The 13,782-nt window shown below is 37.5% G+C and overlaps 1 protein-coding gene across 5 annotated transcripts in view; it reads right to left on the reverse strand.

The window, feature by feature from the left end:
- The window catches only part of TMCO1 (transmembrane and coiled-coil domains 1), a 72,641-nt gene that overhangs the window by 45,833 nt on the left and 13,026 nt on the right, over positions 1 to 13,782 (reverse strand). For 3 of the 5 annotated variants that reach the window (XM_087962535.1, XM_087962533.1, XM_026687049.2), the window contains 3 exons: positions 11,596 to 11,655; positions 9,852 to 9,898; positions 6,811 to 6,878 (listed from right to left, as the gene is read on the reverse strand). In XM_087962535.1, coding sequence (XP_087818661.1) covers positions 6,811 to 6,878; positions 9,852 to 9,898; positions 11,596 to 11,655 — 175 coding nt within the window. Of the gene's footprint in view, positions 1 to 1,897; positions 5,197 to 5,442; positions 5,640 to 6,810; positions 6,879 to 9,851; positions 9,899 to 11,595; positions 11,656 to 13,782 lie in introns of those variants that run through there. The other 2 variants (XR_015749103.1, XM_087962534.1) reach the window with 2 other exon arrangements.

Below are 13,782 nucleotides of genomic sequence, written 5' to 3' on the forward strand. Positions count from 1 at the left end.
TGTTTCAACTCCTACCCTCAAAACAATGCTATAGAGCAGGGGTCCCCAACCGCCGGTCCGCGGACCCGGGCCGAACCGGAACAAGCCTTACCGGGCCGCTGGTTGTTGGGCGCCGCCATCTTTTTGGTAAAAAGCGCTTCTGGTGAGCTTTTCCGGGTAGAAAGCTCACGAAGCGCTGTTTCGTCATAAAAAGATGGCGGCGCCAGCGCTCGGTGAGCTTTTCCGGGTAGAAAGCCATTTCTACCGAAAAAGCTCACCAGAAGCGCTAGCGCCATCTTTTATGACGAAAAACAGCGCCCGGTGGCGTCACCGGAAGCGCCTTTCGTCATAAAAGATGGCGGCGCCAGTTGAACCTTGTACCGGGCGCGGCGTCGAAAAGGTTGGGGATCCCTGCTATAGAGTACTGCACACCAGAACAAGTAGACACAAGGACAGTCTTTTCCCAAATACCATCACTCTGCTAAACAAATAATTCCCTCAACACTGTCCACTATTTACAAAGTCTGCATTACTATTACTATTAATCTTCTCATCACACATCCCCTCCCACTTGTGACTGTATGACTGTAACTTTGTCGCTTGAATCCTTACAATTTATATTGACTGTTTCCTAGTATGATTTGATCGCTTATTGTACTCTATGACTATTATTAAGTGTTGTACCTTATGATTCTTGGCTCTTGATGAATGTATCTTTTCTTTTATGTACACTGACAGCATATGCACCAAGACAAATTCCTTGTGTGTCCAATCACACTTGGCCAATAAAGAATTCAATTCTATTCTATTCTATTCAATTCTATTCTATGCAGGGCAATGGGTGTGCATCACTTGGAGACATTTTGTTATCATCCAGGGTTGGTGAACAAGCAACATCTACTAGGAGAAAGCTTGTCAGCCTTTATTCATCCTGCAAAATTCCCACAATCCAGCAATTCCCAGTCCGTTCTCCAAAGTCTCTGTCCACAGGGCACACTTACATTCAAGAGCAAGGCTCGAACCCATGTGGCTGCACACACTTCAAGCAACTTCCCGGCAGTAGAAGTCCACTGACGTCAAGGCAAAGAATCAAATCACAGTTAACAGCAACAAGGATTCTTGATGCTGGCCATTAATAGACATATAGGCATTAACGATATGTATATACTGTGCAAAAGAGATAATTAAGAAGCCAAAAGGGGAACAAAAAGACCAAAACACTTCCCTACCAGCAATCAACACCTAGATGAGCAGATTAAAAGCAAGATTAACATCAGACTAACAATCAATAAGTAAACTATACCCAAATCAAGGAACTGCACTGCATAGGCTTCCTTTTTCCAGACTGCCTACCTGTACTAACAGTAAATAGCACATCCAAAAACCACCCCCAGCAATACTTACAGGGCAAGCCACTAAAACATAAACTGAAAGCAAATCCAATTTCTTATTAGCACCAGGGTGGATTTGATTTAAATCAAGTCGATTTAAATCACAATTTAAATCATGATTTAAATCACTGGTAAAAAGGCTTGGTTTAAATCAACTCAATTTAAATCATAATTTTTAAAAAGCAACTGTCATCTCTGTCCCACAGTGGCTCCTCCTCTGATCTGCTGTTGATTTTCCAGCAGTCCCATTCACTTTAATGGGATGGCTGGTGAAGCGGCAGTAACACAACAAAGTGAGGGACATGGCGACAGCAGGTGAATGGATGCCTGCTAACAGGCGCTTCCATGATGAATCTGAAATGACAGGTGCTCTTTAAATATAAGGCCTCATTTTTGCTGTAGTTAGAATCTTTAATCTTATTATTTGCAAACAAAATGAAGATTTCCTATTTAGAATAATAAGCTGTCAGGTTAGTAAAACAGTAATATCAAGAACAATTTTAGGTTAACAGGTTAATCACACATAGTTGGAAAACTATTCAAATTCTTTTATTTAATTAAAACAATAACATATTACATATTCTTGTATTTACTTAAACATCAATGTTTAGTAACTGAGGTGCATAAACAAAATATTTTTGAAAAACAAACCAACAAAAGAACTTAAAACTGAATATATCAGCTGGGTCCACATTAAAACAAACTTCAAACACGGTCTTCTGCAGCTCAGTCATTTTCATCTCCGTTCTGTTTGTTCATGATCTGGAAAAGAAAAACTATCTTTCCTGCTTTATCAGGCTCCAGACGAGTTCTCAATTTAGAGTGAATAAGAATATTAGAGAATATTCTTTCAACGCCAGCAAAAGAGGCCGCTGCAGTTAAAAGTGAAATCATTACTTCAACACTTTCTGAATCCAAGTGCTTAAATGACTTCCACCAGTTCACTGGTGAAACTTTCTTTAAAACCTCATTAGCAAACATGTATTTCTTGAATGGTTCCCCCTTAGCTCTGAAGTTCATTATAGTTGGTACTAGAGATAGATGATTGCTGGATACTCATGTCATGGCTTCGTCAGCACTTAAGGTTTGACCCTGGTACCAGATATTGACAATGTTTGCGAGAAAAGTATCTGGAGACAGTGCTTGTCCCATTCACTTTTTAGAATCTTGTAATTTCTGCTTGTCAGCGTGTCGTTGTGTTTCTAAATGCTCACTTAGTTCCTTCCAAATTTCAACAGCATCAGCAATAAAACTATTTTTCTAGATTTTGTTTAAAGCTTCAAACGGGTTTCAGGAAGATGTGCAACTATCAAAGAAGATAATTATATAAAATGGTTACAACAGATTAAATTAGACTTGGAGAAATGGAAAAATCAGCAGCTATCGATGATAGGAAGAATAGCTACAATAAAAATGAATATCTTGCCGAGACTATTATTATTTCAAACAATTCCAATAAAACTAGGAAAAAAGTATTTGAAGAACTAAACAAAATGATATTAAAATATATTTGGCAAGGGAAAAAAGAATAAAATTGAAACTCCTACAAGATACTAAACATAAAGGGGGCTTTGGGTTGCCAGATTGGGAGCTGTACTACCAGCCTCTGCACTTGTTTGGGTGAAAGAATGAGTAAATTTGAGACATAAAAGGTTATTAAATTTGGAGGGGCATGATCTCCAATTGCTTTTTTATGGTATGGCAAAAGTAAAATGCATGGATACTTTCAAATACATTTTGTTAGAAATGCATTATTGTTAGTATGGGGAAAAGTTAAAGACATTATATGAAAATACCAGTCTGGCTGTCCACAGTGGAGGCACTGATACATACTAATGTGATTGATGCGGAAAAAATGGTAAGATATAAGGTTATTTTAAATGACATGGGGAACTCAAATCTAAACAAGAACTGACCAATCAAGGAATTTATTTTAGCATAATGGCCATATGTGCAAATACAATCAAGATACGAGAAAGACACAAGAATGTAGGGCTTTTATAAAGAACTAGATCAAATACTACTAGGGACAAATAAAAAACTAATAAAAAATGTACAATTATTTATTGAGTATTAAATTGGAAGAACAAGTGAAAGAAACAATAAGATGGGCTAAACATTTTGGCTATCCAATAGAATTGGAGAAATGGCAGAAACTGTGGGATAGAAATTGTAAGTTAACAATGTCAATGGCCTATAAAGAGAACTTATATAAAACGTTTTATAAGTGGCATCTACCACCAGTGAGATTAGCAAAGATGTATGAAAATTTATCAGCTAAATGCTCAAAGTGTAATCAGATTCATACTACCATATGTGGTGGACATGCTCAAGGGCAAAAAAATATTGGACTAAAGTACATACTTAGTTAGAAAAAATGATAAAACATTGAAACCAACGATATTCTTGTTGGATATATTACTAGAACAGTATAACGAAGGGAAAACATATTTTAGATGTATTAACGGCCGCAATAATTGTGTTTGCACAACATTGGAAAAAATGGAGATCCCTAGAGATGAAAGTGTAATAAAAAATATTAGAATGTGCTGAGATGGATAAATTAACACTTAAAATAAAAGGAAGAAACAGAATATTTCTTGACATGTGACTTGTTTTATCAATGGTTAACTAATAGAATCAGAGATTAGAATTTAATAAGATCTAAAAGATAATAAACAACTCAACTGAAAATTTTGTAAGATGGATAAACTGTATTAGTTTTGCAATTATTACTGATGTTTATTATGCTTATGATTTATGTTGATTAATATTGCATTTTTACTTAAATCTAATTGTGTCCAGATAACATGCTGTTCAGATTGAAGAAGAAAAAAGGAAGCTCAATTCATTTCTCTTAATCCCAATGTTGAGGATTTTGGCTGTGATACTGCCATCTATTTTTTTCTCGATTTTGCTCACAAACGGTGATCAGAATAGGTGTTTTTTTATATATTGTTCAAAACAGTCCACTACAGAATTCCATCTAACATCTTGTGGGAGCGTTAGCTTGGTTCCATCCATTATTTTCAGAGCTGATGCTGCAAAATGATTGCTATGGAAGTATTTAGCAATTTCAACATTACTCTTTATTTCTGGGACACAGAAATCTTTGGCTAAGAGGTGCATCAAATGAGCGCTACAACCATATGTTATTAGCTTGGTAGTTTCATGTTGTTCTAAATTACTTCTCATTTTGGACATATTTGCAGTGTTGTCTGTGACCAAACTGCATACTTGACATTTGAATTTTTTTGCACGTTAACTTTTGCTGCTACTTCTTCTAAGTATGCTGCTGGGTGTGCATTTCCTGAAGCATCAATTGTTTCTGCAAGGAATACATTGCCTTCTTCTGTTGTTATACAAGCACATACAACAGGATCATTGTGGACATTACTCCACCCATCAAGACTTAGGTTAACAATTTTACCTTCTTGACTTGTTGCACATTGCATAATTTCTTCATCATATACTTTATCCAGCAGTTTCCCTGCAACATCTTGGTGGATTGTATCCAGTCTCAGTGACTGAATCATATTAGCAAAGTGTGTATTTTCTAGCAGACGGAAAGAAGTTTGTTGCATAAACAAACCAAGCAATTTTTTCATCAATTAACTCTTTTTCTAATCTGCTGGTTTTTATCACAAAGTTATCTATGGTTCCAGATGTTTTTCTTTTTCTTTTAGGTGATATATTGCAGATATGTGTACATGATGTGTGACTGATGCACTATCCTGGAGAGATAACTCTGAAACTGTAGAATAAGAGGATGGCGATTTAGAAAGTGGATAGTTTCCAGAATCTTTTATGTTGATGGTGGTTTCACCTAAATAAAAAAATCAATGCTGTTATTATTTAAACCATGTATGCTTATTGTGAATTTCTCATTGTATTTACACACAGTACAGCCTAAAAAGGAATATTTGCATATTTCAACTCATTATTTCTTTTTTCGGCAACTGTATAAAAATGCAGTGCCATTCAGTAATAATAGCAGAGATATTATTGCTTTAGCATAACAATACTTCATGGCAGTCTAAAAACTATGGTGAAATAAAAAGAGTTTACCCACCTGAAGCTCCTGCCTCTTCAAACATGGTCCTTTCCTCACAGCACTTTTGATGTTGTTTCCTTCGGGCCACCAGGCTTTGCATTTCTTTGTTGCATTGCTTGCATTTTGCATGCGTACTTGTTTTACCCATAGCTAGAGGAACTTCATTAAAATATTTCCAAATTGGGTCTCTTTTATGGCCTGATGCCAATTTGCTTCTCAAGGGAGAAATAAAACACTTCAAGCTATGTCAGAAATATCACAAGGTTTATAAGCTGCTTAGAAGGTTTCACTTTCATTTTTACTACTTGCCCTTCTTCCTCACATTTAGAGCCTGGTAGAGATGCATTTCTCTTCAAACAATCATAGAGTTTGTATTGTACATAGATTTGCAAAACAATGTAATAAAGGAATATTCCTGAACTTTATGATTTATCACATGGTTACTGTGAAATTGTGTGAATGCATCAATGCAGTGCGTGTTATCTCAGCTTGCAGAGTTTGAATTCACTGAATTAATTTACCAAAAATGTAAATATCGCAAAATATACAGCCTCATGCTACATAACTAAGCTCTATTTTATGAATAAACTACATTATTAATTTATCTTAAATAGAAAATTGTCTTTAGATAGATTTTTACTCCAAAAGCATTTTATTAAAATAAATTTGATAAAAATAAAAAATAAATCAGATTAAATTTTTAAAAATGATTTTAAAAAAATTAATCAATTTTTGAGGGGCAAATAACGTGGGTTTTGTTATTTGTTAACTAACATAGTTACCTTGTATTTTAATTTGATTTATTTTCTCTCTTTTAAAATGATATTCAGATTTATTAGCTTTTAACATTTCTAAACTGATAAACAAGCTGGAGACTACCTCCAGATAAAAAGTTTGTTAGAATAACTTGGGGTCTGGCTTATCTCTTTCGTGAACTCTAAACAACCTTTTTCCTTACAATTATGCCCCTTCTGATATCAGACCTCATTTTAATGAACATATGTGATATTATGCAATACAAATGTCACATTGACTACATGTAACTGATTTCCTGTGCAAAGGGGAGATTACTTTTACTCTGTCCAATCAACTTTCCTCTTTCATTTTCTTTGTTGTGTTAGGTTAAGTATAAAAGAAGGGAAACATGGGGCCCAAGTTTCTCTCTTCTTTTTTTATAGAGACCTACTTTATCAGGGTACCCTAATAAACTGCTTTTAAATTATCTTCCAACTCAGTTGCTTATTGGAAAGGTAGATTTGGCTTTATTATCCAACCTGATTAAGCACTGATGATATTACCTAATGAAATGTCTGCAAGAAAGTAACCAAGCTCAGAAAGCACCAAGAATCTTTCTTTTAAAATAAAAACGGTATCAATAATACCTACATGGAATTAAACATTCCCATCAGAGCAGTAAAACAAAAACCAATGGCAAACATGGACTTCATGCGAACCTGCAAATAAAAGTGAAAACATTACTATTTTGATAAATAAGAATCCAAAGTGTGAAAGAGGCTGAGGGAAGAAAGGGATTTACGAAGCTATCTGGCAGGCCCCATCCTCTTAGCCTTTCTTAGTCATTAAAACCTGGCTTTTCACTAGGCAGTGGGATAAAAGTGATAAGAGTCTGCAGATAAATGTTAGAGTACTCTGGGAAGTTGATTGAGGGGCTGATCTTTAATGGGGGGTTATGGTTTTTATAGTTTTATTGTTGTGAGCCTCCCAGAGTTGTTTTAAGATTGGCATCCATACAAATCTTTTAAAATAAACAGAAATGCCACGGTTAATGTTAAAATTACCTGACACCAAAGAATATACCATAACAACCATGTATCTATGTGTATTTCATGCTCATTCAGGTAGTTTAGTTTCAAGTCATTTATTGCTTTAAAAGTCAATTCCATTGCATTAAATCATATCATGAAACAATCTGCCATCATATGATCATATTATTCAATCCCAGACAATATTCTTGCTGCCCTATTTTGTCTAATTGAAGCTTCTCTTCTATTTAAACACGAATACTTTAAAGGATTATACTGTCTAGATAGTATGGTATTGAAGGTTGGTTCTTTTTCAACTAATCTATATATATAAAAGCCAAGTACCACTCACTCATCATGAAATCTCCAGAACTGTAAAGCCTACAAACTTGAAATTTGGCACGTATAATCCTTGGCTTCTAGGCGCTCACTAAGAAAGAATTTTTCAAAATGACCATTAGATCATTACTATTTCTTAATACAGTACTCCCCCTCCCCACCTGAAAAGAACTCTGTTCCAACTGCCAGTTGCCTCACCTATGAAATTGCTTCCAGACTCAAGGTGGCAGGAGCGATATTCCCTAATATGTTTCAATAATCAACCGCCACTGAACTGATTGTGAACCAGATTTCTCCTTCATAGCCCGATCACTGCCAGTTGACTCACATTCTGTTACCTCAGTTCAAACTGGCTCTGTTCCACTCCTTCACTCAGGAGCAGTCTGGGGCTCCTTACTGTACTAAACGTCGGTACCTCACCAAAATGTCTACACCTTTCACCTATGGAACTGCTTCTGGATTCAAAGCGGCGGGAACGATACTCCCTTATGTGTTTCAATCACTAACCATTGAGCCAATGGATTGTGAACTGGATTTCTCCTGCATAGCCCAATCACATAGTGTTGTGGCAAAGCATGGGTATCCAGCTAGTACTATAATAATTATCTATCCAGGATACTTTAAAATTTCTGAACTGAGCACAGAGTTGTTTCCAGTCCTGGCCTGGGAACTGGCAATATCAAAGGAATTTGTGAACTTCAAATGTTTACTGGCTCCCAGTTTTTTAAAAGAATAGATTAAAAGGGAGAAAACTTAGAATAGTTAAATCTCATTAGGAATGTTTTTACCTATCACCACCTCTGTGCACCCCATTTTCAGTCTCCGCACATCCCATTTTCGGCTTCTGCACACCCATTTTCATCCTTAACGTGTTCCGTTTTTTACCTGTTCCAGACAGCGGGGATCACCGCTGCTGCCTATCCCCACTGCCTGGAACAGGCCGAAAATGGGACATGCAGAGGCCAAAAATGGGGCACATGGAGGCAGCGATAGGTAGCAGAGGCAATGGGCAGCGGCAATCCCCGCAGCCTGAAACAGCTGATTGTCAGTATTCCAGGAGGCCGATCCAACCGCCAATCAGCTGTTTGCGCTAAATCAGGCTATGCTGAAGCTGACCAAGCTGTTTGCTATTTGCTGCAAGGAGGCAAATTGCTGGGAGGCAGAGGCCGGAGGGTGGGGGCCGGCAAGTGGGCAGGGCTTCGGCAACTTTCGCTATATAAGATGCACAGACATTTCCACTCATTTTTTTGGGGGAGGGAAGTGTGTCATACTCTGAAAAATACGGTACCAAAGGAGGCACAGATTCTCTTCACCAGATTAACATAGACAACACAGGTTTCTTGGGTTGCTTTAATTCAGAACCTTGGCTTCCTATGCTCAACAGATATGGGTATTCCATGATCTCATTGGCCCTTTCTAACTGTAATTCTAAAACAATGCCCAATTTCTGCAGTGGATTCTGACAAATTCCCTCAATCATTCATGGATTAGTTATCTTCCATTCCAAAAAAACATATCCAGTCTTTATATCTTCATTGCAGGTTGTGCATGTATGTGAATTATTATTCATCATTACTAAATCCTGTTCAATGTTTTAAGACCATACAAATAAGATTGAAATACAAAGAAATATCTTAATCTGGTTACTTCTCATTTCTTGTGATAAATGCAACTATTATTTTTATTCAAAAACTGCTCAATTTGAAAATCAACTTTTGACTTTGGGATTTGAGGATTAGATTGAATTTAAGTAAAGAAATTATTGTAGCATTATAAATATAAGTTATTTACATTTGACAATTTATTATGTGTTGGATTAAAATTAAGAGAAAAATGTATTAAGAATATTGGTTTTTTAGAATGTTGATTTCAATTTTGTAAAGTTATAGTTATAGATTATGAAAAAAGTACATTGAAAAAAACCTGCATGCTCAAGTATGCATGCTCAATATTCTATCAAGATATGAGGTATTCCTACAGAAGTTGTGAAGAGACAAAACTCTTGCCATTAAGTTTCTGGTACTCCCTATGGTCCAAGAATGATTACAAAGAACAACTTGACCAAATGTTGAAAAGCATCAGACTTTGCTGAATGATTACATGACCTATAATATAACCCAGCAATCAAACTAATTAAACTTTAAGAATTAAGCAATTCTTCCCTCTTGTATAAGTAATCCCAGATTACCCAGAACTTTGAAGTAATCTGGGATTACCTATACAAGAGGGAAGAAGTCTGAAGCCAATTCTTGTACAGGTAGTCCTTGACTTATGACCACATTCATAATTCTATTGAACAGGACCAGCCTCTTTTCTAACACTTACCATTGACAGATCTCTATTGTTGTTCTTCAGTTTTTCTTCTTGCCTCTCTGAAAGCATTAAAATGTTAGATCAGTGTACAAAATAGGAAATTAACTTCCAATGAGCCAAGTATCATCTAAAGCAGGGGTCCTCAACCACCGGGCCGCGGACCGGTACCGGGCCGTGGAGCACTCTCTACCGGGCCGCAAAGAATTTTTTTTTAAAAAAATGGCGGCTTTCTTCACCTTCGGTGAATGCTGCTGGGATCGGGGATCAAGGACACAAATGAAAGAAGGGAGAGGGAGGAAGCAACCGAAGCCTGTCCTTCTCTCTGGGTCAGCTCTCTCAGTCGCTCTCTCGCTCCTCCACCAGCACAGGAAGAAACTGCTTCAAAGAAGCGGGGGGGGGGCTTTTCCTGTCGCCGCAGCTTCCCCGAAGCGCCCGTTTCTCCCCCACCCCCACCCCGCCCGCCCGCCCGCCCGCTCTGCCTGCCTGCCTGCCTTCGTTAATGGTTGAATCGGAACAGCTTCAGCTGAGTAAAAGAGGCGAATAGTTATTATTCTCAGCCGAAGCTGCTCCCAAACAACCAGAAACTAAGGCAGGCAGGCAGGCAGAACGGGACACTGTGGATTGAAGCGCGCGCGTGCGCGCGTGCGGGTGGGAGTGGGGGTGAAACGGCGCTTCGGAATAGCTGCGGCGACAGGAAAAGCCCCCGCTTCTTTGAAGCAGTTTCTTCCTTGGATGGTGGAGCAGCGAGAGAGCGAAGCCTCCTTCCCTTCCCCCGGTCCTTGCAAAATTTTCTGCTTGAAACCGGTCCCTGGTACAAAAAAGGTTGGGGACCACTGATCTAAAGCACTTTATGATAACACAAAGAGGCATATTGGGAAGTCTGAAGATTCAGATCAACTACCCATGTCCTAAAAGTGTACATAATACAATGGAGTCCCCTTTTCTTCAAAACTTTGTAGGCACTGATAAACACAGTGTTGTAAGAAAACTTCCAACTGGAAATGGAAGGTCACTACTATTTTTCATGTATACATTGAACTCCATGATTACATTCCAGAATCAAGAACAATGTCATTGCTTATTCAGTTTTAAAATAGGGAAAAACATAAACCAAAAACATGGCTATGCAGCTCATGGGCTGTATGCATTTCCTGGTAGTCTCTGCTACTGTCCTATTTAGATACAGATACCACTTACTGCCCACTCTTGATATCCTGCCAATTGGTAGTTTGGCAAACTGTAATCAGCCAAACAATCACAACCAGCATGCCTTCCACTGAGGATCTGTATACTGCATGAACCAGAAGTAGGGCTGAGGAAATATCTACAGACCCCTCACATCCTGGTCATAAACTGTTTCAACTTCTCCTCTCAGGACGCCACTATAGAGCACTGCATGCCAAAACAACCAAATAGTCGCCCCCCCATGCTATCGCTCTGCTGAGCACTTAATTCTCACAGCACTGTCTTTTTTTTATCTTCTCATCTTTCCTTCTATCTTCTCCTTTTGGTTTCTTATGATTTATTAATTGTTGTTTATAACTTATGATTAATAACTATGATTATGAATATAAACTATGATTATGAATACCTATGGTATTACTTGCTATTTATATGTATACTGAGAGCTTATGTACCGGTGACAAATTCCTTGTCACACTTGGTCAATAAAAAATTCTCTTCTCTTCTCATCTATCCCATCCTCTCCCCTCCCCTCCATTCCACAGCACACACAAACTTCAGCACTTGGCATTACCTATTTTCTTTTTCTGCTGTCGACCAGCTGATTCTGTTATTGTTTCCTTCTTTTTTTCCACTGTAGGAATTAGACAATATAGCCAATTATTTTCATAAACAATTCCTCCTTAGAAAACCACCTTTCTTTTCATTGCTTTGCACCCACACCAAAAATCTAAAGTTATTGTGAGTAGTTTATAGACATATATAAGTGGAAATATGTGAATAAATGTGTGCCTCATCTACCCATACAATTCATAGAGGGTACCAGGAAGACAAATTTCCCTCACCCAGAAAAGCTTCCCAGTCTTCTAATCTCAGCAGAAAATGAAAGAATGAAAAAACAAAAGACTAAGGGAGTTTTGCTTTGTCTAAATTAGTTTATCTTGCAATGAATTATAACTTGCATAGTTGATCCTAATGAGGAAGGAGATGAAACTTGCTCAGAATATTCTCTTCTACTGGAAGCTTGCTCATTTTCAGGGAAATAAATGTGCTGGTTCAGAATCAGGCCTCCTATGTATTTCATGGTTTTTTTTAAAGAACATCCCATATTTACTTTTTGAAAGAATTACATATTTGCATTTACAGTTGCCATTTCTGTGTGGATTAAGTCTATTCAATTTCATATAATAGAAAATTGTGAAAAAGAATAATCTTTACTGATTTGGGAGAAAATTAACTAATCTTCCAATTGTTTTTAATATGACTGCAAGTTTCATAAATACATGAAGGCATTGTTGCTTGGTGTATTTATTTTAAAAACTATCAAATTACAGATGGACAGGTTTTGGGATTACCATTCATGTTGAGTTAAGGGATGTTGGGGGAGACAAAATTATTCTTGAGAGCTCAAGACATATCCAAACTGTCTTTCTAATCTGCATCCTGCCTATAGAATTTTCTTTTCTACTTCATTTTGGATCAAAGAGTTCCAGTTAATTTGCAAATTTTTGCATAAGCAACTCATTTGTAAGATGAACAGATCCCGAATATACATAAAATTGCAGAGTTTATATGCCAGTCTTTCACCTTTGCTGGCTATTGTTATATTTACCATTCTTTTGCAACGTGTATCTCACTTGGGAAGCATTGGCTGCTGGGGTTACTGCACATAGATCACAAACCAACCACAAAGATTTATAACTACAACTGAGCCTAGGAAAGAATGTAACTCAGCCGTACATAAGAACGTAGCAATAGCAATAGCACTTAGATTTATATACCGCTTCACAGTGCTTTACAGCCCTTTCTAAGGGATTTACAGAATCAGCATATTACTCCCAACAATCTGGGTCCACATTTCACCAACCTCGGAAGGACGGAAAGCTGAGTCAACCTTGAGCCGATGAGATTCGAACTGCCAAACTGCTGGTAGGTGGCAGTCAGCAGAAGTAAGTGCAGTACTGAGGGCAGAACTGGCGTCGCGACGATACGGCATGCGATCTTGGAGGTCTGAGATCACTGCCAATATCTTTGCTCCTGGACGGTCCAAACCAATCTAAACCGTCCCAAAGAAACAGTGAATGTAAAGAGTGCATCCTGTCGATCCCAGGGACACTGCAAAGTCCCTGGTAGATCCAGGAGAAGCTCTTTTTGCCAGCAGCAAAGAGGCAGCCATTAAAGCTACTGAAGTTGGGACAGCTCCGAAACGGAAGAGGATAGAAAGAGAAAGTGTGCCGGTTTGGTGAGAATTATTTCTTTACTTTAAGATTTAAAAGGACACCCTAAGGAAAGAAAGAATCTGTAAAATCTCAGACAGAAGTAATTAAGCGGCGATTTTAAACGGGAAGTCAAATTAATTTTTTCTTTTTTTTGCTAGACTCTTCATATATGATTTTTTACTTTGAACTGGACTGGTCTTTTTTTCTACTTTATTTTTCTTTTTTGTCTCTTCTTTTTGTCTTTACAATATTTTAGGCCTTTTAGCCTTCTTTTTTCTAAACCCTTTTTCCTTTTTAATTAATTTTTATAATAATTTGTTTGGAAAAGGAGGGGGAAAGTGAAAACAGAGGAAACTTTGTAACACTGCCAACTAGAGGCTTAGAAATATTGTTTCTCTTCTTTTCTCTCTTGACCAGACAAAGCTGAGAAAGAATTCAGACTTCTTTTCAAGGACTTTGAGCCTGTCTGATAAGATAGAGGGAAGAGCATGGGAGAGTTATTGCAGGTACTCTTCTGGGTTTCTATCAGTAGCTGGAGTCTG

The sequence above is a fragment of the Notechis scutatus genome, chromosome 3, assembly GCF_049901735.1.
Source record: "Notechis scutatus isolate UNSWTSFEM ecotype Mainland chromosome 3, rNotScu1.2, whole genome shotgun sequence".
Lineage (NCBI taxonomy): Eukaryota > Metazoa > Chordata > Lepidosauria > Squamata > Elapidae > Notechis > Notechis scutatus.